The sequence below is a fragment of the Prunus dulcis genome, chromosome 1, assembly GCF_902201215.1.
Source record: "Prunus dulcis chromosome 1, ALMONDv2, whole genome shotgun sequence".
NCBI lineage: Eukaryota > Viridiplantae > Streptophyta > Magnoliopsida > Rosales > Rosaceae > Prunus > Prunus dulcis.
Window position 1 is genome coordinate 31,531,289 of NC_047650.1, and position 19,650 is coordinate 31,550,938.

General features: G+C 37.0%; 2 protein-coding genes, 1 long non-coding RNA gene and 1 other non-coding gene across 5 annotated transcripts; 3 read left to right on the top strand and 1 right to left on the bottom strand.

Moving 5' to 3' along the window:
• The first annotated feature begins 1,215 nt into the window (after nt 1-1,215).
• LOC117615796 lies at nt 1,216-6,069 on the top strand. Of its 2 annotated transcripts, none has more exons than XR_004584059.1 (4): nt 1,216-2,113; nt 2,796-2,852; nt 3,097-3,180; nt 5,811-6,069. It is a non-coding gene; the product is annotated as an uncharacterized LOC117615796 (long non-coding RNA). The 2 variants fall into 2 exon arrangements; XR_004584060.1 differs by having other exon boundaries at nt 2,808-2,852.
• A 667-nt stretch (nt 6,070-6,736) lies between these two features.
• TRNAL-CAA lies at nt 6,737-6,820 on the top strand. The gene has a single exon. It is a non-coding gene; the product is annotated as a tRNA-Leu (tRNA).
• Nucleotides 6,821-7,241: 421 nt separating this feature from the next.
• Nucleotides 7,242-12,391, bottom strand: LOC117616191 (transcription initiation factor TFIID subunit 5). The gene is made up of 19 exons (XM_034345434.1): nt 12,193-12,391; nt 11,824-11,905; nt 11,659-11,737; nt 11,419-11,516; nt 11,263-11,319; nt 11,076-11,163; nt 10,882-10,991; nt 10,432-10,539; nt 10,076-10,227; nt 9,452-9,562; nt 9,301-9,370; nt 9,182-9,221; nt 8,922-9,083; nt 8,755-8,831; nt 8,460-8,576; nt 8,038-8,303; nt 7,865-7,960; nt 7,697-7,772; nt 7,242-7,598 (listed from the first exon to the last, which is right to left on the bottom strand). Exons 1-19 carry the CDS (start codon nt 12,369-12,371, stop codon nt 7,545-7,547), a joined length of 2,022 nt encoding a protein of 673 aa, XP_034201325.1. The 5' UTR covers nt 12,372-12,391; the 3' UTR covers nt 7,242-7,544.
• A 3,270-nt stretch (nt 12,392-15,661) lies between these two features.
• LOC117631502 (CBL-interacting serine/threonine-protein kinase 25-like) lies at nt 15,662-17,648 on the top strand. Its single transcript, XM_034364708.1, has one exon. It carries the CDS (start codon nt 16,023-16,025, stop codon nt 17,370-17,372), a length of 1,350 nt encoding a protein of 449 aa, XP_034220599.1. The 5' UTR covers nt 15,662-16,022; the 3' UTR covers nt 17,373-17,648.
• Nucleotides 17,649-19,650: the final 2,002 nt, after the last annotated feature.

Genomic DNA, 19,650 nt, shown 5'->3' on the forward strand with positions numbered 1-19,650 from the left:
CGATGAGAACGGGAATGGGGATTCCCCGAAACCTATTAAACGGGGATGGGTTCGGGGACATGGGCAGGGATGGAGAGCGGGGACGGAGATTGTATTGTCATACCCGGCCTCTACCCGACCCGTTGTCATCCCTACTCGTGGCTGATGGTTTTGGTGCCTAAGTTATGAATACAATTATCGCTTATTTTAAATAAATAAATAAATAAAAAATAAATGTTTTTGAGAGCCAAAATTCACTTATCAATTTTAAAAGAAAAAAATTAATTGCAATTTTAGTCACTGAATTTGACAAATATGTTGCTGATTGATGGCTCATTTATTTTAGTATAACAAAGCTAGTTGTTGAAGATGCTATATCGTATCAAAAATCGAGTATCAAACTCATTAAAATATATATTGTGTGCTTTGATTATAATAAAAAAGATACGAAAATGGTAAGTAAGAATGGTGGTTTGTGCTTGAGTGATTGTTTAATTGGTGACGAATATGAATCTCACAGGCAAATGCATCGACGACTACAAATCGTCCACGCACGTGTCGGTAAGAGCGGAAAGCCAACGAAGCTGTGAAGGGTGTAAATATATAAAGGTGTGTTTATTCGGGCGGAGTGACTGTTATACCCTGTGGAAGGCAACAGTGATTGGTGGACGTGGGCGGTTGGCATGGCGAAAGAAGGAAAGGGAAAGCTTTGTCTCCCTAAATGCCGCAGTCTCTATCAGTCTCTTGACGACCCAATTTCCCAGAAGACATCCCAACGCTCCTCCCCATAGTACCACATCATCACCATCTCACGGCAGGGATTAGGCCACCTTCTCAAACCCCAGTCGTATAAATCGACGGCTATAAATCCATCACACGTTACAACCAATCAAATCTCAACAACACTACACACCCAAGAGTCCCTCTTAGTTGATCTTTTAGGTTAATTTGTGTCCGTTTTACCAGACGGATTAGACCAGATGTCCAGAACAGTGAATTCTTCCTTTTATTCGAATTTTCCGCCTCATAAAAAATCCGTATATTAATGAAAACTCTGATTTTTATCTTTTTCTCGAAAAGGCTCGGTGGACTCTTTCTTTGTCTGATTGCCTTCCCAAAAGACCAACAAAACCTCCACACACACACACACAACAAACACGATGATAAGAAAGCAGCCGCATGCTCAAAACGAAAGCCATAAACATAAAAGCCTCTCTCTCTCTCTCTGTCTCTCTCTGTGTCTCTCTCTCTCTCACAAACATCAAGTCATCAAGACTTTCCTTATTTGGTTGTTCAAGGGGTGAAAGGTCGCCGTTTCGGCACTGTGGAGTTGCTCAGGAAACGTCAGGTCTCTCTCTGGCAACGTGTCACCGACAACTGTACGTCTTCTTCTGCATGATGCAGAGAGAGAAAGAGGTGGAGAAGGAGATAAGATCATAAGTAAGAGCAGTAGCAGTGAATGAAGAGAGAGAGACACAGAGAGAGGGAAGAGAGGGTACACAGCTTTTTGGTATTGGGTTTTGTGGAGGTTGTTTCTCTTTTTTATTTCTTTTCTTTCTTGGCCTGCAGAGCAAACCCTAAATCCTCATTGGCGTCTTACCCATTGATTTCTCTTACACCAAAACAGCAGGAACCGTAGATTTTTGCGGCTTTTGGTAGGTTTCCTTATATGGGTTTCTTTCTGTGTTCTCAGATCTGACTCACATAACATCGATCATTCTCTTTCTCTCAGGTTACCTTTTTCTAGTTTTGCTTTCCTCCCAGTTTCCACTCCCTTCATTTCTTTGTTATTAATCAAACTTTGCGATTTGTGACTTTAATTTCTTGTGCCGTTGGTTGTGAATTTGGTTGGAACAGAGATGGAAATTGACAGAAGAGAGTGAGCACACAGAGGCACTTGGCATAAAGCGTATGCTATTGCTTTTGCGTGCTCATGTCTCTTTCTGTCAGCTTCCCAGTTCCACTGCCGGATTATTTTAATTTCTTATTTACTTCTCATCCATCTCTGGCCTGTGTTTCTTCCACTACTTGTATTCTCTCTCTCTCTCTCTCTCTCTCTCTCTCGCTCCAAATCTTTAATCTTAAAGCCTTTGTGGGGCTTCAAAGCAACGCTTAATTTGCTACTTTGAAATCGGTAAGTGATGATTATATTATATATAAAAATTGTTTGATAATATCGAAGCATCAACTAATACCTTGAAAGCGTGACTTTTGATGGTGTTTTTCACGAAGCTACACATATATTTGACATTTACTGTGCGAAATTAGCGGCAAAAACCTGGTAATCAAGCATAGAATTAGCATGGGAATGGGAATTTTGAATGGGACCATTCACGTTATCTATCTAGCTTAGTATGGTCCTCCTATTCTTCATCGTCTTTCTAATTCTCTATTTGATCTCCATTTTTAATTCCTGCGCATGCGATGTTCTTGACCCAAGAATTGCTTCTGCTTGGACTTAATTTGTTTTTTTCTTCTTCTTCACCTGAATCTAGTGCTTGTACTGTGCACCTACCAAGCTAGTTCGAATGGATATATACATATATATATATATATATGTATATATGTTTTCTTTATGGGTTTTTATACAACCCTATTTAGCTGCTCGAATAGGGTTGCTTTTGCTTGTTTGTACAATTTGATTACAAATGGTTTTTCCAATCACTAGTCTTTGATCTGGATTTTTATCGAACCCGGTACTTAATTTCACACCCACTGCACATTGGGTGTTTATATATTTCTCGAAATATTGTGATTGAATGTGATGATTTAAGGGGTTAGAATCTGCTTTTGTTATCTGTGACTGGTTTGTCCAGTTGACTTTGCAGGAACGCTTAAGGATTCATTTTCGAACCGTCAACACATTATCAAGTGTAAGTTTTCTTCTCTCAGAAGATAACTTGTCAAACAGGTTTGAATTTGTTTTTACAGTGAGCAAAACTGATCTGGTAGCCCATTTGTTGCACCATTTTATGTATACGATCTACATTTTAGTTATTTGGGTTTTATTGATGTTTGTGTCTCTTAGACGCTGGTAACTATTTCTAATCCAAAGTCTCAAATCTGTGACTTGCTGCAATCATGAAATAATTTCAATCTTGTGTTCTTATCTTGCAGTGAAGTTGGTTTCATATGTAAGACAGACGATTAATTTCGAGATGAAAGAGGCTTTTGGCAAACCAGTAATACTGAGAAAGACTGGTGAGTTGTTTTGGGCATGGATCTTAATTACTCAATTAATTGATCTTAATTACTCAATTAATTGATCTTAATTACTTAATTAATTTCAGAATTATGTCATGTAATAATATTCCTTATTACATCTGGTTGGGCACTGGTTGTGCTTGTTGGTCTAAATTAAAGTTGCAATGGAGTGTAATTGTGAAATTGCTATATAAATATACCCATTTTTAGTGGCTTGCCCTTGGAAGGCCTAAATTGTTTCTTGTGTTCGGTATCTCTATAATAATATAATATTAATATAATTTGCATGATGGTGGTAGAATTAATTTTTTTATTTAAAGAAACCATATATATCTTTGTTAGTTAATTTTGTGTTACTGTTTGTTGCATATCTTTCGTGACATTTCTTTAGCAATTTTCTTTGCCATTATAATTTTCATGTATCTAGACATAATGTGATGTGAGGTCATTGTTCTTTTCTCTGACGTTCTTCTATGCTGTGATGCATTGCATCCGGTTTTTAAATTCTCTTTTATAGACAACAGACTTCAGTCTGGGCCATAGGAACAAAATATTTTTATTAGTAGTTGGGTGTGCAAGCTTGAAGAGGACTAGTTTGTGTATAATTTTTGAAAGGAAGTTATAGAGTCACGTTTATACCAAACACAACCACTCATTCACACTTTTTCAGTGCTATGAAGGCATGATTCACTGAACTTTTTTCTAGCAAATGGATACCAGATTTAACTAACTTGCCCGTGCGCATGCGAGGCATGTGATGGAGTTCGACCCCCTTAGTTTCTAGGCTTCTAACTATTAAGGCCACGATAAGCTCCCCCTTTAATTTTCCCTTGTTACTTATCAAATGAAGTTATACATTGGAGGACATGTTTTGTGAACATGTTTCACATATGTCGTTAAAGTTAACTTGTAGCTAAGCTAGTAAAATTCAAAATTTAGTAAGGGGGGAGAGCAGATAATCTTTTATCTTTTCCGCATGTGATTGAGATGCTTCCGAAGTACAAACAAAAAGAGATTTTGGCTTCACTTCCTATTGGGTTTGTTGTGTTCCTTGTGTACTAATTGGCTCACCATCCCAATAACATGTTACCGGCATCAAGGTCCAACCTTGGGGGTTGGAGCTTTGGTGGTACTATGCTCCTACATTGTCTGTGATGACCACTGTTGGACCATTTTGCTGCGTTGATGTGCCACCATTACACGCATGATATGTACTTACTGAAAGCAGCAGCTCAAAGCTTGGGGATTTATCTGAAGCAACCACACCACGTAAACAAACAAGAAAGCCCCACCGACCTAGAAAAAGATTATAAGGACTACATGTCTCCATTTCTGATCTTTTGTTGATCTATTTGCTTGGTTGTTGCGTGCATGAGATATTGATGTTGATGATTATCTGTATCTTTTTAAAATCTCTTATTGTTAAAAAACAAAAAGTAGTTTGTGACTAGTGTTTTATAATATTATAGAGGCTTCTGAAACAATTCAATGAATCCGAATTGGTTGATTTGGAATCACTATTCTATGTGTGATATTTTGATTGATTGTTCCTGTGGTGAATTCATTGGTCTTTATCATATACATTTTTAACAAAGTAAATTATTTTTATGACTTCTCTTACAGTACTTATTGTGCTAGAGTTACTAAACAAGTAACTTGAGGAGCTAGAAATGACTGCAAGAAATATTATAGCAAGCTCTAGATGGGAATTAATAAGGTAGAATCTACTGGGAAGAAGTTAAAGAGGAAAAACAATCTCGCTTTCTTAAAATTTCAAACTCAAAATTAAACATAAAAGCCAGCCTGGTCATCTTACTATATGTTCCTGCTAAATTCTTGTTTTATTTCCCTAATCATGAGTTAATGATTGCCTAAAGAGATTGGTCAATTATATTCTTTGGTGTAATATATGGATACAATGTAGGTATTGCTTAGAATGTCTTTTACTAACAATCGTTGAGATTTGAACCTAGCTATAGCTAGTTTTTCTACTTCCACAACCCAAAAGCTTTTAGGCAAACAACGTGAAGATCATATAAATCAGTTGTAAGAATATATATGTAATGTCGAAGTTTGGTTGGTTTTTAGGTTAAGAATATATATATATATACAGAGAGCTTCCATTGAGGGATCCATGTATAGCAATGGAAGGGAATTTTTGGAATCACTTAATTATGAGGTTTTGGCATTAGGAATAAATTGTTATACTCCTATTTCTTGTTTGTTAGTCAAGAACATACTTAAGTTTATTTTGTCTTTTATTTCTGTAGATTGGTGTTTTTTTTTTCTTCAGAGAATTATATTCAGGATCCTCTATTGGAAACTTCCTGCATTATACACTTCTGAGCAGTGAGAGTAAATTAGAAATGAAATATAAAAATATATACACACATATTTGTTTCTGCTGTCCTCATGTATATAATTCCCGGTCTCTTATATCATTGTGATGCTTTTTCCAAAGTGAAAGAATAATAAGGAAAACCAAATTCCTTCAAGTCCATGTTAGATGTTTTCATATTAAGTTGGTTTTGCTAATTGTTACAATTAATGGAAGGGTTTTAATCAGGAGCTGGTTAATTATATGATGATTTTGAACCATAATCGGAAACGTTGTGAAAATGTTGCAGGATATTGTCGCCGTGCTGTCGATGCTTGATCATCAATAATAATCACCTTGTGCTGTTGGACGTTAACCTTGGAGCTAGCTCTCGTCCTTAGCAGCGGATGAAGTCAAAACAATATCTTTATAAACAGTTCGGCTATAAATCAGTAGCTGTAATGTAAAAGCACAGTTTGTTTTTTATATCTATTTTGATTTTGATTTGTGAAGAAATTCGATTTTGGAGGTGGTTTTTCTTTCTGTTTTAGAAGCAAGGAAACAGTAATATGCAGAAAGTTGGCCTTCATTGAATATGTAGTGATTTCTTCTCTTTTTATTGACACTACCTATTGAATATATATATATATATATATATATGGGTTTTTCTTCTTGTTTGAAAGTCCAGTAATTTGTTTGATTATTAAGGTTGTTTGTCTCCGACTACCCTGGGTCCAAAATAACATGAGCATACTGTGCTGATCAATCTATTGGTCGATTTCATTTATGTGACTACTGCACAAAGTACAAAAATTTACCGCTGTGATTGTGAATAGGGGTACCATGAGAGCATTAGGTGTACGCAAGCACAGTAGGAGAATCTTGGTGGGGCTTGTTATAGTTCAGGCACCGGAATAAAAATTATTCCATTATTTTGAGTGTCACCGGTCACATCGGCAAGTAGAGATTTGTATGTGTGACCAACCTATTGAGATTCTCAGTACTGGAACTCCATATCCCGTAAGTTGCCTACAGTGATTTACTTTTGTACCTGATGTCCTACGTTTGATTTGCCTACAGTGATTTACTTTTGTACCTGATGTCCTACGTTTGATTTGCCTACAGTGATTTACTTTTGTATCCGATGTCCTAGGTTTGATTTCCCATCCTTTGATATGGTTGATCCACCTGAGAATTTGAATGTATATTTAGTAAAAATAGACGCAATATAATACAGTCAGGATGGCCGAGTGGTCTAAGGCGCCAGACTCAAGTTCTGGTCCTCTAACGAGGGCGTGGGTTCAAATCCCACTTCTGACAATTTCTTTTCTATATTTTTTCTCCTTATGATCCCAAAAAAGGTACCTGTTTGGATATGAGTTCCCGAGCCCAAAAATGAAACTTGGAAATGTGGTGTTTTTTTATTTATTTATAAAAATGTATTATTTCAAATCAACAATAAGCCAGTATCCGTTGTTGCCAACAAAAAGAAATCACCACCACATCCAAACAGAAACAAATTTCAAAATTTCAAAATTGCTTGTTAAATTAGAGGTCGGGAGTAATTGAGAAATTGTGAGATGCTAGTAAATATTCTGACCTTTTTTTCATATAAAATATTTGATTCTCCTTCCCTACCTTAGAACCGTGTGGGCAGCCATGGAAACTCTACCTGGCTAGTTTTTTGTTCTTTTTTTTTTTTTGCCAAGGATTAACAGATCACTTCGAGGGTATGCATACAAGTGAAAAAGATCAATTTCGTATTACAAGAGCGCGGAAGGAGGGTTCTTTGCCATCATTTACTTTAGCATTGTCGTGTAAGAGATTGAACATGAAAATACACTTGATGCAATATCAATCCAACAAAGAATGTTCACCATTAAGTTAAGCAGTAACTGTTACAATCTCTCTACGTCTCATGACTCACACGGTGCCTGACTGACCAGCACCGAGCAGCGTTAGAAGGGCGGGTTGCGAGACTTGGCGTGATGCAGGGTTGCATGAGAAAGACACTGGGTTAGATCAAGCATGGAGTGAGTGTAATTTATACAGTTTTTGAGAGAACCCCGGCCGCAAATAGAAGGTTTCTTCGAGAAAACTGCACCCAGAACAAAATCCCAATATAAAGTGAATAATTCTCTTTATATTTATTAAAAATGGTAAGTTATTATTATCCTTGACAATTTGTGCATTTACCCGTAACGAGTAGACAGGGGTACACTTGGTTGGTAAAGTCTTCAATGATCTCAGTCTGCTGGTATTTCCACTTTTGCTGATCAAAAACATCATGTTAGTGAAATCTCTTTGTTTAAGGAAACTCCTAAAAAAGAAAGAACTACCTTTCCCGCTTAAAAAAGCACTCACTTTTCTTCAGTTTTTGGCAACTTTGTACTTGCAGTTACGTCCCATAGTTTTACAGTGCAATCAGCAGACCCAGAAGCAAGAAGCGAACCTTCACCACTGAATATGAAGGATAATAGTTTAGACAGATTTCTAGACACTGAAAATTATGCTAAGAGAACAAAAAGATGATCCACCTGAAAGCAAGTGTCCACACGCATGAGGTGTGACCCGTCAAAGGTGTAACACAGCGGCCACTTGAAAGGTCCCACATCATGATTGCACCATCTTCATCACCAGAAGCCATGTACCGACCATCAGGTGACATTGCCAGAGACAAAACCATACTCCTGTGACCAATGAATATTCGGACACACTCTCCAGTCTGTACATCCCACAATCGAACTGTTTTGTCACTAGAACCAGTGGCAATGTAGTTGCAGTTGGCATGCCATTGTACACACTAGAATAACAATTATCAACTCATTAGTATTGGTTGGAAGGATTACAGCACAAGTTCTGAAGGAAGCTATAAGTTTGAATAGATTACAGCAATAATCTCATTTTCATACACATTGCCATCTAATGGAGAGAGAGAGAGTGTGAGTGAGTTACTGACATCAACATCAGATAAGTGCCCTGCCATTATTCTCAAAGGCTGTATTTTGTCCATAGACCAAATCCTTGCTGTTCGATCATGTGAAGCACTTGCAAAATAGTGGCCTACAGGACTAAACTGCACAAGAAGACAAGATATACCATTGGAGTAGAATCATAAGATTAAAAGAGGTACATTGAAGTGGAGATTTAGGCAAGAAAATGCATCCCATGTGACAGGAAATCAAGATCTAAAACCCGTTGCTAGAAAATGAGAATGGAATGTGGATATGTCAAGTTCACTCAAGAAAATTTACCTGAACATCCCACACAGGGTAATTATGACCCTTGTAGCAAACAAGATTTGCATTTAGTTTTGTGCTCCACAACCGAACTGTAGCAATGTGTTTCTTACTGTCATTAATTAGTTTATCGGTACACAGAGAGAGAGAGAGAGAGAGAGAGAGAGTTAAGGACAACATACCAGTTGAGTCTGCTGAAGAGGAAAGTATAAAATCGCCAAGAGGATTGAAAGTAGCTGAATAAACTGGCCCTGAATGACCCTGAAACAAAGTATATGGTCTTTTTCCACCATTTGACCCAAGAACTTGTTCACTTGAAGTGGTTCCATTCTCACCCTGCAAAGCTGCAGCACAAGCATTGTTTAATATAATTGCATATTTGCATATGTCAAGAACATGAAAGAAAATCTTCACATAAAAACTGAACTTTATTGAGACTTACAATCAACACCTTGTTGCCCAATCCTTGCCATATCCCATACCTGTTGAAGAATGCTTCTACATTAGCACATGCTTGAAAAACAATATGCACAACAGGGAAGTAAAAGGATAAGATGAAACCTTCAGTGATGAGTCTGAAAATCCACCAGCAACCAAGGATCCATCATGGGATATAGATGCACAGTTTAAACTAGAAAATTGTGGAACAAAAAGATAAGTAATGGACTGGAAAATGGAACTCATTGTTGATCGGAGAAGTCAAGGGCATTACCCATTGTGTGTGTTAATAAATGTATAAAAGCTGACAGATGGCAGAGCAGCACTACTCAATTGTACACGGTTTCTCAAGTCTTCAAGAATAGACTGTTCAACCTCTGTCGGACTGAAGCAATCAGCAAAATATTAGTCAGTAACCTGTATAGGATCTTAAGCATGAACCAATAGTTTCCTATACCCAGACCATGAACCCAAAATCAAATCATGCGAAAGGCTTCACTTAAGAAAAGATTATCTAAAAAGTATTAAGAATCTAATAATCCATAGCTGGCTTCTACGCTAAGGTATAATTCAGATAACCCCATGCAATGAGAGTTAAATTCGTCAGATAATATAATCAATCAAAACTTCACATGCTGGGGTAGCTGAAAACATCAACTTCCTTTCCTTCAACCTAAAATTTGATATATGTAGTAGCTTTGCATGGAACTGAAAGTACTTAAATAAAGTCAAGCTATCTATTTCGATTGATCTCAACTTGTACCTACTTCTATTTTAATTAGGCCCATTTAAACTATTTGGCACCTTAGTATCGTGGAACTCAATGTACAATGTAGTTTCTATTGATAGCTACATCCAAATTCAAAAGAAAAGGGAGGAAAGGGATCCCAGAAACTACATTACTGGCAAAGTAAGCTCTGCTTTGACTCTTGGTGCTGTAGCGACAGGGGTTGCCTCAGGGCGTGCATTTTTGCCCGTTGCACCGGCAGCCTTGTCCTTTTTTAACTTTTTGATTGAAGAACCCTGTTTAGCTCCTTCAATTGATTTTTTCTGAACAAAAAACAGACAACAGAAGTCAATGACAGTTCTCCATACCTTGGAAGTTATAAATATTTTTACAAAACTTAAATTTAAAAAAAGAAAGAAAGAAAAGGAAACCACTTATATATCAGTCAACACTCAACAGTTACAAATTACAAGCATATTACTTCAAAAATTTATATTTTGAAGCTATGAAACTGTTAGAGGATGCACCTTATTCTCATCCCAGTCCCCTTCTTTGGTTTCCCCTTCTGCTTTTTCAGACTCTAAAAGCAAGCCCCCAGCCTTTTCCAAACGTTCTTCAAAAGAATCTTCGAGCAACTACAACAAATATATGATTCACACAAAAATTCAGGCAACTAAACATGATTCTGCATATGTTCAAGAAACTAGCTGTAATTTTTAATAAATAAAATTTAATGTTAAAATATAAACCAGCAGCTTTAGGTAACATTTTAGTCCAAAAACACATGCAAAGGAAGTTTAGCTTTTAAAAGCAATCAGATACTTCCAATATGCAACTAAATAAGTCCATAATTTTATTGTTTAAGCAATCTTTATGCAGCTTTTGGATTATTCATATTCAGCAGAGAAATTAAAATAAGCACAATAAGCAATTTGACATACACACTATATAGTAACTCATCAGCACTACTGACTCACCCCCCAATGTATTTCCTTCTGGTTTATCTGATTAGCTGAATCCTGGCTGCTTCCAGTAAGTGTTACAGACTCAGCATCATCAGAAATTGAGCTGGGTTGTCCAGGAGAAACTGAAAAACCAATAAAATATACATATACAGATACGTTCTTATATAAACATATCACCCTTGCAACCAGATGTCAAACTGATTTACCTTGGAAGTTGATATGCTCATTGATAATCCCGAGCATTGTGGTGGATTGTGACTTGTGTAGAAACTGCAGCAGAAGCTCATAGGAGTACTGGAAAGATAATTTACCAAAGAATAAAGTTTTTCAGCTATATATAGTATTATATACACACCAGCCTACCAAAAAACAAAAGAAGAACCAGAATATTACCTGGCAAATCTTTATGTTCACTTTGCTCTGCCTGAGAGAATGAGCAAATTCCATCTCCTGAATAACAACATAGCAATGAGAACCTTTTTTATATTTTATGGTATTGATGTACTCATAAATCAGAAATGCAAAAATTAGTGTTCTGGAAGTAAACACCCGCAAATGAGAAGGAGATAGAACTCCCTCCAACTTCTGTAGATCTCGTAGGTGCATCATTTCATGGTCTTCACGAAAGCTATTGAAAAATGTCCGAGCTGGTAATATCAACAATAATGAAGTATAAAATTCAAGACACTCAGTAAGACATCAACCATAATCACGTAAAAACATAAGCGATAGTTGCCATTTTACTATAAGAAACATGGCACAAAGAAAGGCATGAATTAAGAGACATACCTTCTTGAACATGACCTTTTGCAACCAGATCCATGAAACAATGAATAAATACCGGATAAAGAACACGAAGTAACTCATGCTGCATACACAAATAAGATAATTTAAGAACACCAAAAACATAAAATATTAAAGAACACAAGTGAACTCAAAAAAAAAATAAGTTACCCTGTACAAATCCAGTGAACTATAAGTCCATGACCTCAATTTGGCATATCCATCTTGATACTTTGCAGGACCATCCTCAAATCTGTAAAACAGAGAATATCAACTACAGAATTAAAAGCAACCTCTAATCAAGAACACTTGGCTGAACAAACATAAACATAAGCAATGACATTGAGGCTTGAAAACTAATGGAATAACAATTCAACTTCCAAACTCTACTTTTCTTTTCTTTTTGTACAGTTTCCATTCAAATTCTAAAACTTTAGCTCCTAAATTCAAATTCCATATATCAGACATAAAGACTGCAGCTAAACCCCGCAAGTGTTACAAATAACCTTAGAACCCAAAAAAAAGCAAGAGAGAGAGTACTCGGAGAAGGAGAGGATGTGCTTGGCGACGTCGGGGTCAAATTGGGAATTGAAAGAGATCGGAGACGAAGAGTTGTTGGTGTTTTTGTTAAGTTCTTCCTGGAAAGCGTTCTCCGTTTGCTTGAACCCTTTCTTCTTGAGGTATGCTGCCACAAATTTCCGTACGCTCTCCTCGTCCATTGCCTCACCTCTCTCTCTCTCTCTCTCTCTCTCTCTCTCTCTCTCTAGACTATTTGCAGTCGAACAAAATCTCGGTTCGAAAATGAAACGGAAACCCCTCGTACAGTAGTGACTCAGTCCCTGTCGTGCCCTTCAGTTCCCGGTCTTTGTAATGGTTAGCACCTCAAAGCCCAACACTTTGGGGCCCTACAGTTTCTGGACCATATGGACTGATTTACTATTATTTGGGCCTAACAAATTCATAATTGATTTAATATTTAATTGGGATGGACCTTATGTTTCAGAGTGAGGATCGTGGCCCAAATTTGTCATTCTATAGCGAGGGTCTTATATATAGCGCTCTTGTGTGAGTGCGAGGACCGAATCAATAATTGGGCATTCTATAGTTGAATTTTCTCAACTACATCATAATGTATATATCGCTGTCCATCAATCTAAAGAAAATAAAAAATCTGATTTTTATATATTTGTTCAAACGAACCAATTGATGCGCATGCGCGCTAATCTGTTTTGAAAAATTATTAGACGATATTTCGGAAGCTGCAATGGGCATGCAGGCATGCAATGGTTTTATTTCTTGTCAATCTTCTAATTTTGAAGAAATATACGCCAAAATACTAAATACAAGATTGAAAATACACCAAACAACTTCCATTTTGTTCATAGCATTTGTTCTTTGGTTTCCGCTACAGATTAGTCGAGTACAAAGCGAAAAGAATAAGCATAGCCATAAATATGTAAGTAAACATCAAAGTTGCATAATTTTCAAAGGATGCAGAGTCACCTGGACGATATTTAGGCTCTTTGATGGGGCCGGTTTGTATTGTTGGTTTATCCACTAATCCGTGATATAATTTTTTATTTTTTTATTTTTTTATTTGTAATCATATGTGACATAATTAATTACTTTAATTAGAATAATAGATATACTTTTTTATTAAGAAATTTTAATATAAGCACATGATTACGAAAAATGAGTGATTAGGCAGACTTGCATAATGGGCAATGATAACCTTTTCTTTAGTAGTGTACGAAAAATTAGTCAAGTTTTTGCTAAGAAAGAGGTGTTTGGTGCAATATTCTTTCAAAAGGACGTGTGACGAGGCATGGAGCCTGTCTGGTTTATGGGACCCCAAAGTCATTAATTGATCGCGTGGTCTCCGCTCCATAAGCTCATGTTTTCCGATGTACAGTGTTGTTTTTTCCAACCGTCGGATAAAGATCGTGTGGTCTTCATCAAATACTATAAATTTGATGAAGCAGCTGAGCTAGACAAACATCGAGACATGACCCGTGACCTACCTAATGCTTGCTTTTTTCCAGAACGATGAACTGATGGGTTAGGTGTTACGTTGTAATTTGCAAAGCTACTAGAAAATATTATATTTCCATTCAAGCTTGTCTAATTCCTTTTCCTTTGAAATTAAAAATATAAATTAAGCATAAACAAAGAAATGTTTCAACTACTATATATTGACAAGTTTCTTCTTCAAGAGTTATTCTTCTCGGTTCTTATCGGCTCTCTCACATCCCTCAAAATAAAATTCCGATCACGAAATATGTATATCTTAACTCATATTTCAGTCGTGTTTTCTTTTGCACCATTGCTAACACAATGTCACTAAATAAAAAGTTAAATAAAATTACTATAAATAAAGTAATATAAAAACACACCTACCCGTCATTTTTTAGATACTATTGCATGTTGCTGAACTTTTGCTTAGGCATGAAATCCTGCATTCTGTCGACCACTTGTGGGAAAAAGACTTTTCCCCAAACACAGTCTTTCTAAAATCCAATTTAACTTCAAATTTGTTATGTAAAAGTCAACCCCTTATCATAATACTTTAACTATGTCGACCAACATTGATCGGTAATTAGTAAATACTAATTGAGTTTTTAACTATGTCGACCTCTTTGAATTTTATAATTAGAAAAATCTTTGCAGAGACAAAGGCTGAAGTAATGCCTAAGAATTGAGAAATTAATTTGAGGTAGTCAAAAGCCAAAAGGCTTCCATCTATTAGCTGTCACAACTGCATTATTTTTCTTAATGAATGATATCTTCTATTTATAATCTATAGTTGAAAATTAATTTTGTTGCACAGAACGTTATTGACTTCAATTCAAATAGAATACTGGAATAAATGAAAATCTAAAAAGGTAGACTGTGTTTTGTATGTGATTAGATTTTACCAAAATCAACAAATTAAGTCTCCTAAAGCTCTAGACCCTAAACTTTGGCATAATTATTCATTAAAAAGTATGAATACTTGAGAAATTGTTGATTAATTGTCACTACACTCATGTCGGTCTTTTAGCTTTTATTCTTTTCATTATTTTTTGTGTCGCAAAGTTTGGAGGGGGAAGGGGAGTTGTCATTGGAGCTCGAACGTGAGACCATTAATATGCATGGAAATGCTCTTATCACTTAACTATGGTCTATTGGCATTGTTTTCATTATTTTTGTATCGATTTCATTTTCAGCATCAATATTTGAGGAAAAAAAAAGTTGAAATTTTTGTGACCCATTTATTTGAAGAGGGATTCACTATTATGCCCAATATAGGGGCCTAAATTATATATAAAAAACTCTACATGAAATTGACTTTAGAAACACACATAAAGCTCATTTTTAACATAACAAAGAGACTTCAAACTTCCTATAAATTATAAAATTGCCATCAATTTATTAAAACAAGCTCAACCTCAAAACACTTAACATGACACCAAAGTAATTTAACAATCAAAATTAAATTCAATAGGGCCATCTATAGTTTTTAGGGTTTGTTTATATAAATTAAATGGTGTAGGATTTATCTATATCACTAATGCTAAGAAGTATATAACTAAATATCTATTATCTGAATTTCTAATGGACGCAACGGCCAATTCCCAATCCTAACTCAAAGCATAAAACCCTAACCACTAAAGAGACAGAGCAACCCACAAGAAACCAGAGTAACAATTCAAAACCAAAACAAATTAGTAAATTACTCCTTAAAAAATATATAAAAAGTTAAACTAAATTAATAAAGAAAATCCGATTGTTTAGACGAATCAAACTCGTGCACTTGTTATTTGTAGAGTTGCACACCATGAGTCCTTATTTAGTTAAAATTTTAGTTCTTTATTTATTTAGAATTTTGGTTACTTACCACTTATTTAGTTATATTATAAATGAAATTTATTTCCTATTATAATTTAAATACATATTTTATTTTATTTAGGATCAATAAATCTTTATATTTGTATAAATACCTTCATATTAGAGAAAAATAATAATATGCCATAATTAAATATTTGACCTAGTTTGAGAAACATCCCATATAAAAATTGAACGATATAATTTCTTCATCATTCTGTGTGCGACCCCAGTCTGACAGAGAACATACCAGGTGCTCCAATGGCTTCGAGCCAACGTCCCCTCCTCTCCCATTCACCTTTATCTCACCCACTTAAAGAAACCTTCATCTAGCAAAAGCACCTTCAACCCCCGAATGGAATCTGTCAGAATCAGCTTCTCAGCCATTTTATCTTGGATCCCTTTACACTACAAGCCCAACTCTCCAAATTAACGAAAGCCCAACTTAAACCCCCTTTTCAATTTCAACAATTTTCCATAAATTTTGTCCCTTTGATTCTGCATCCATGGAAGAAAGGACTGTCTTGTTTGGGAAATACGAGATGGGGAGGCTTCTGGGCAAAGGGACCTTTGCGAAGGTCTACTATGGCAGACAAATCGCCTCCAACGAAAGCGTGGCGATCAAAGTCATCAGCAAAGACCAGGTGAAGAAAGAAGGCATGATGGAGCAGATCAAGCGAGAGATCGAAGTGATGCGTTTAGTTCGTCACCCAAACATTGTCGAGCTCAAGGAGGTCATGGCCACCAAGACCAAGATCTTCTTCGTCATGGAGTACGTCAAGGGCGGCGAGCTCTTCGCGAAGGTCGCCAAGGGGAAGCTGAAGGAAGATCAGGCCCGTAAATACTTCCAGCAGCTGATCAGCGCCGTCGATTTCTGCCACAGCCGTGGCGTCTCCCACCGCGATTTGAAGCCCGAGAATCTGCTGGTCGACGAGAACGAAGATCTGAAAATCTCCGACTTCGGCCTCTCCGCCCTGCCGGAGCAGCTCCGGAACGACGGCATGTTGCACACCCAGTGTGGGACCCCTGCTTACGTGGCGCCGGAGGTTCTGAGGAAGAAAGGGTATGACGGATCCAAGGCTGACATCTGGTCCTGCGGCGTTGTGCTCTTCGTCTTGCTCGCTGGGTTTCTTCCCTTTCAGGACGAGAACCTCATGAAGATGTACAGGAAGGTATTCAAAGCTGAATTCGAGTGTCCGCCATGGTTTTCGACCGAGGCGAAACGGCTGGTTTCGAAACTCCTGGTCTCCGACCCGGAGAAACGCATCACCATCCCTGCCATCATGCGCGTGCCTTGGTTTCGCAAGGGGTTCACGAGGCCCGTGGCGTTTTCGGTGCACCAGGAACTTGTTTGTGAAAAGTTTGAAGAGGAAGAAGTGCAAAGCGATGTTCAAAAGGCCAGCAGCAACAAGTCGTCGTCGCCCAAGTTCTTGAACGCGTTCGAGTTCATTTCGTCCATGTCTTCCGGGTTTGATTTGTCGAATTTGTTCGAGAGCAAGCGGAAGGCGGGGTCCATGTTCACGTCCAAGTGCTCAGCCACGGCGATTATGGCGAAGATTGAGCTGGTTGCCAAGGCCCTGAGCTTCAAAGTGGCCAAGGTGAAGGACTTCAAGATAAGGCTGCAAGGGCCCAATGAGGGAAGGAAAGGGCTGCTTTCGGTGACGGCGGAGGTGTTTGAGGTGGCGCCGGAGGTGGCGGTGGTGGAGTTTTCGAAATCGGCCGGCGATACTTTGGAGTATGCTAAGTTCTGTGATGAAGATGTTAGGCCAGCATTGAAAGACATTGTTTGGACATGGCAAGGTGACGGTGACGGTGACGGTGACGGTAAAGCCGAGGGTGATCAACAAGACTCATGATGAAAGATTAATGCTAAAACTTAAAGTTAATAGTAACAATCTTGGAAATACTGGCCCTAATTAGGGTTTTCGGTTTTCACTTTTGTAGTTGATTTTTACTTTTGGTTTTGCCTTTTTTGGTTTGTTTTGGGTTTATTAGGATTAATTTGTACATATTTTTGTGATTAGCATGCTAATAAGTATATGGGTTTTGAATACAAGTTTGGATGGAGGTTTATACAATGAAGCATGAGCCAGCTGTTTTTGTTTTGGCTGGTTTCTTTGACGCAGCTGAAAGCTACAGCCTTCTAATTGTTTGGCAAGAATTCGGTGGAATTATGTTGTTTTGATTGAGATGATGCAGAGAGACAAAAACAACCAATCCAAACCAAACATTTGTTTTTCACACGCTGCTTGATCGAAAATGACGGAAAAGTAATTGAAGCTTGCAAATAAGGTAGAGATGTGACTCTAATCATCTTCCAAACGCCAAACACATGAAAAACCTATATTTCCTTTCAATTTCATAACAGGAATTTGTGCAAAATATATTTCACTTGTGCGTCATGTTTTCTTTTTCATAATAGTCATCTCTCATTGCAAGAAGTTCGTAGCTCAAAGTGATTAAGAGCCGTTACCCAATATCGAATTTTTTATATCTTAATATATCTCGTAAAATCACACTTTGATTTAAAATATAGAATCATTGATACCACTTTTCTAGACCATGCGCATACGCCAAAAGCCCTTTGAATTCTCCTTTTTAACTAGGTGTTTATTTTGCTAATATGTGAGCAAAAATGCAGACCAAGTTAATAATCCTTAAGACTGGCAGCTTTCACTTGTGAAGATTGAGCCACAAGTACGTCCATCAAACTAACAAGGCAAATTTTGGCACCAAATGAAAGACAAGTGAGCCCATTCATTGTCATGTTATTTTATAAAAAGAATGGTTAACCGACGTTGACAATATTGTTGCACCTAATTACAAATAGCTAGGTTTTGGGGGGCTGGTAGTTGGAACTTGTTCTCAAAGCGGTTGTGCTTTATTTTCTCATTGTGCTTTTTTTTTTTCTTTTTTTTTTTCCCATCCAATATCTTGGATTCTTGGGTGGTACAAATTGTGACGCGCGTCCTAAGACTGCTTTTTTCATTCGGAGGATGTAACTAAAATGCTTTCTGTGTATTCTTCACATCCACCACATTTAGAGAGAGACTAACTTGCAAGTAACAATAGTACCAATTTAATGATATTGATACAAATTAACATAATTTTTTGCTTTTGCTTTTGGTTTTGAGGTCCACATTAATTGCAAGAGAAATAGGGATTGCATATGCCGTGCCTAACAAGTCAAGAGCTGCCTTGAAATGAATACTACTAAGATTTTATTAAGATCAATCATTCACGCGCGTGTGAGTGATTTCTGACCGTTAATTAATCTTGTGTCGTACAATAGTCTACAATCAAAAATCGCATGCGCAATGTGGCCAGCTCACCCTAGTGGTAGAGCGATGATATACTCATACACTGATGCAGGAGTCAAATAGTTGCCCTTATCCTTCACTGAATCAAATAAAATACCAAAAGTTGATAGCATGGGGGAACTTTGTCTGACAGAAAATATCATAGCAATCTGGAAGATTTGCATAGATGTGGATTTACATGGATAATTAAAAAAGAGTATGCAACATAATCCTAAATAGAGACAGAGAGAGAGAGAGAGAGAGAGAGAGAGAGAGATCAAAAGTTTCCAACAAGTGCACACAAGTCTTATGAAAAAGTTCCAGTGACATAGCTAGAGCAACATCTAGTTTGTCGCATAAGAAGCAAGCAACCAATTGATATTATTGTGAATCTTTTTAGCTACAATTACTTTATCATTTCAAACCACATAAAAAACATCCGTAACAGATGGAGCCTATAAAAACGATGTGCTTAATTAATAATAATAATGATAGGAAAATGAGGTCCAGTCCAGGCTCCAGCTCCATTACAAAACAAAATCCTATCGACATATCATCTTTAAGCAAATAATCAAATTATGGAATTAAAATGTAGCAAAAAAATTTATCTATAATTAGGATAATATTATTTTGCTATCCTCAGCCAAATAACACAATGACATATAAAAAGGTTATCCCACATGTCAGTGTCATTGTGTTATTTGGCCGATAATAACAAAATAGTGCTATCCCCCGAGAGTTTCTCTCCAAAATGTGGGGCAAGGGGTCAATTCTGTCGCCTGCGTTTTTTGTTTTTGGGTTGTAGTTGATTGGAGGCCCAGGTAAATCTAAGGAA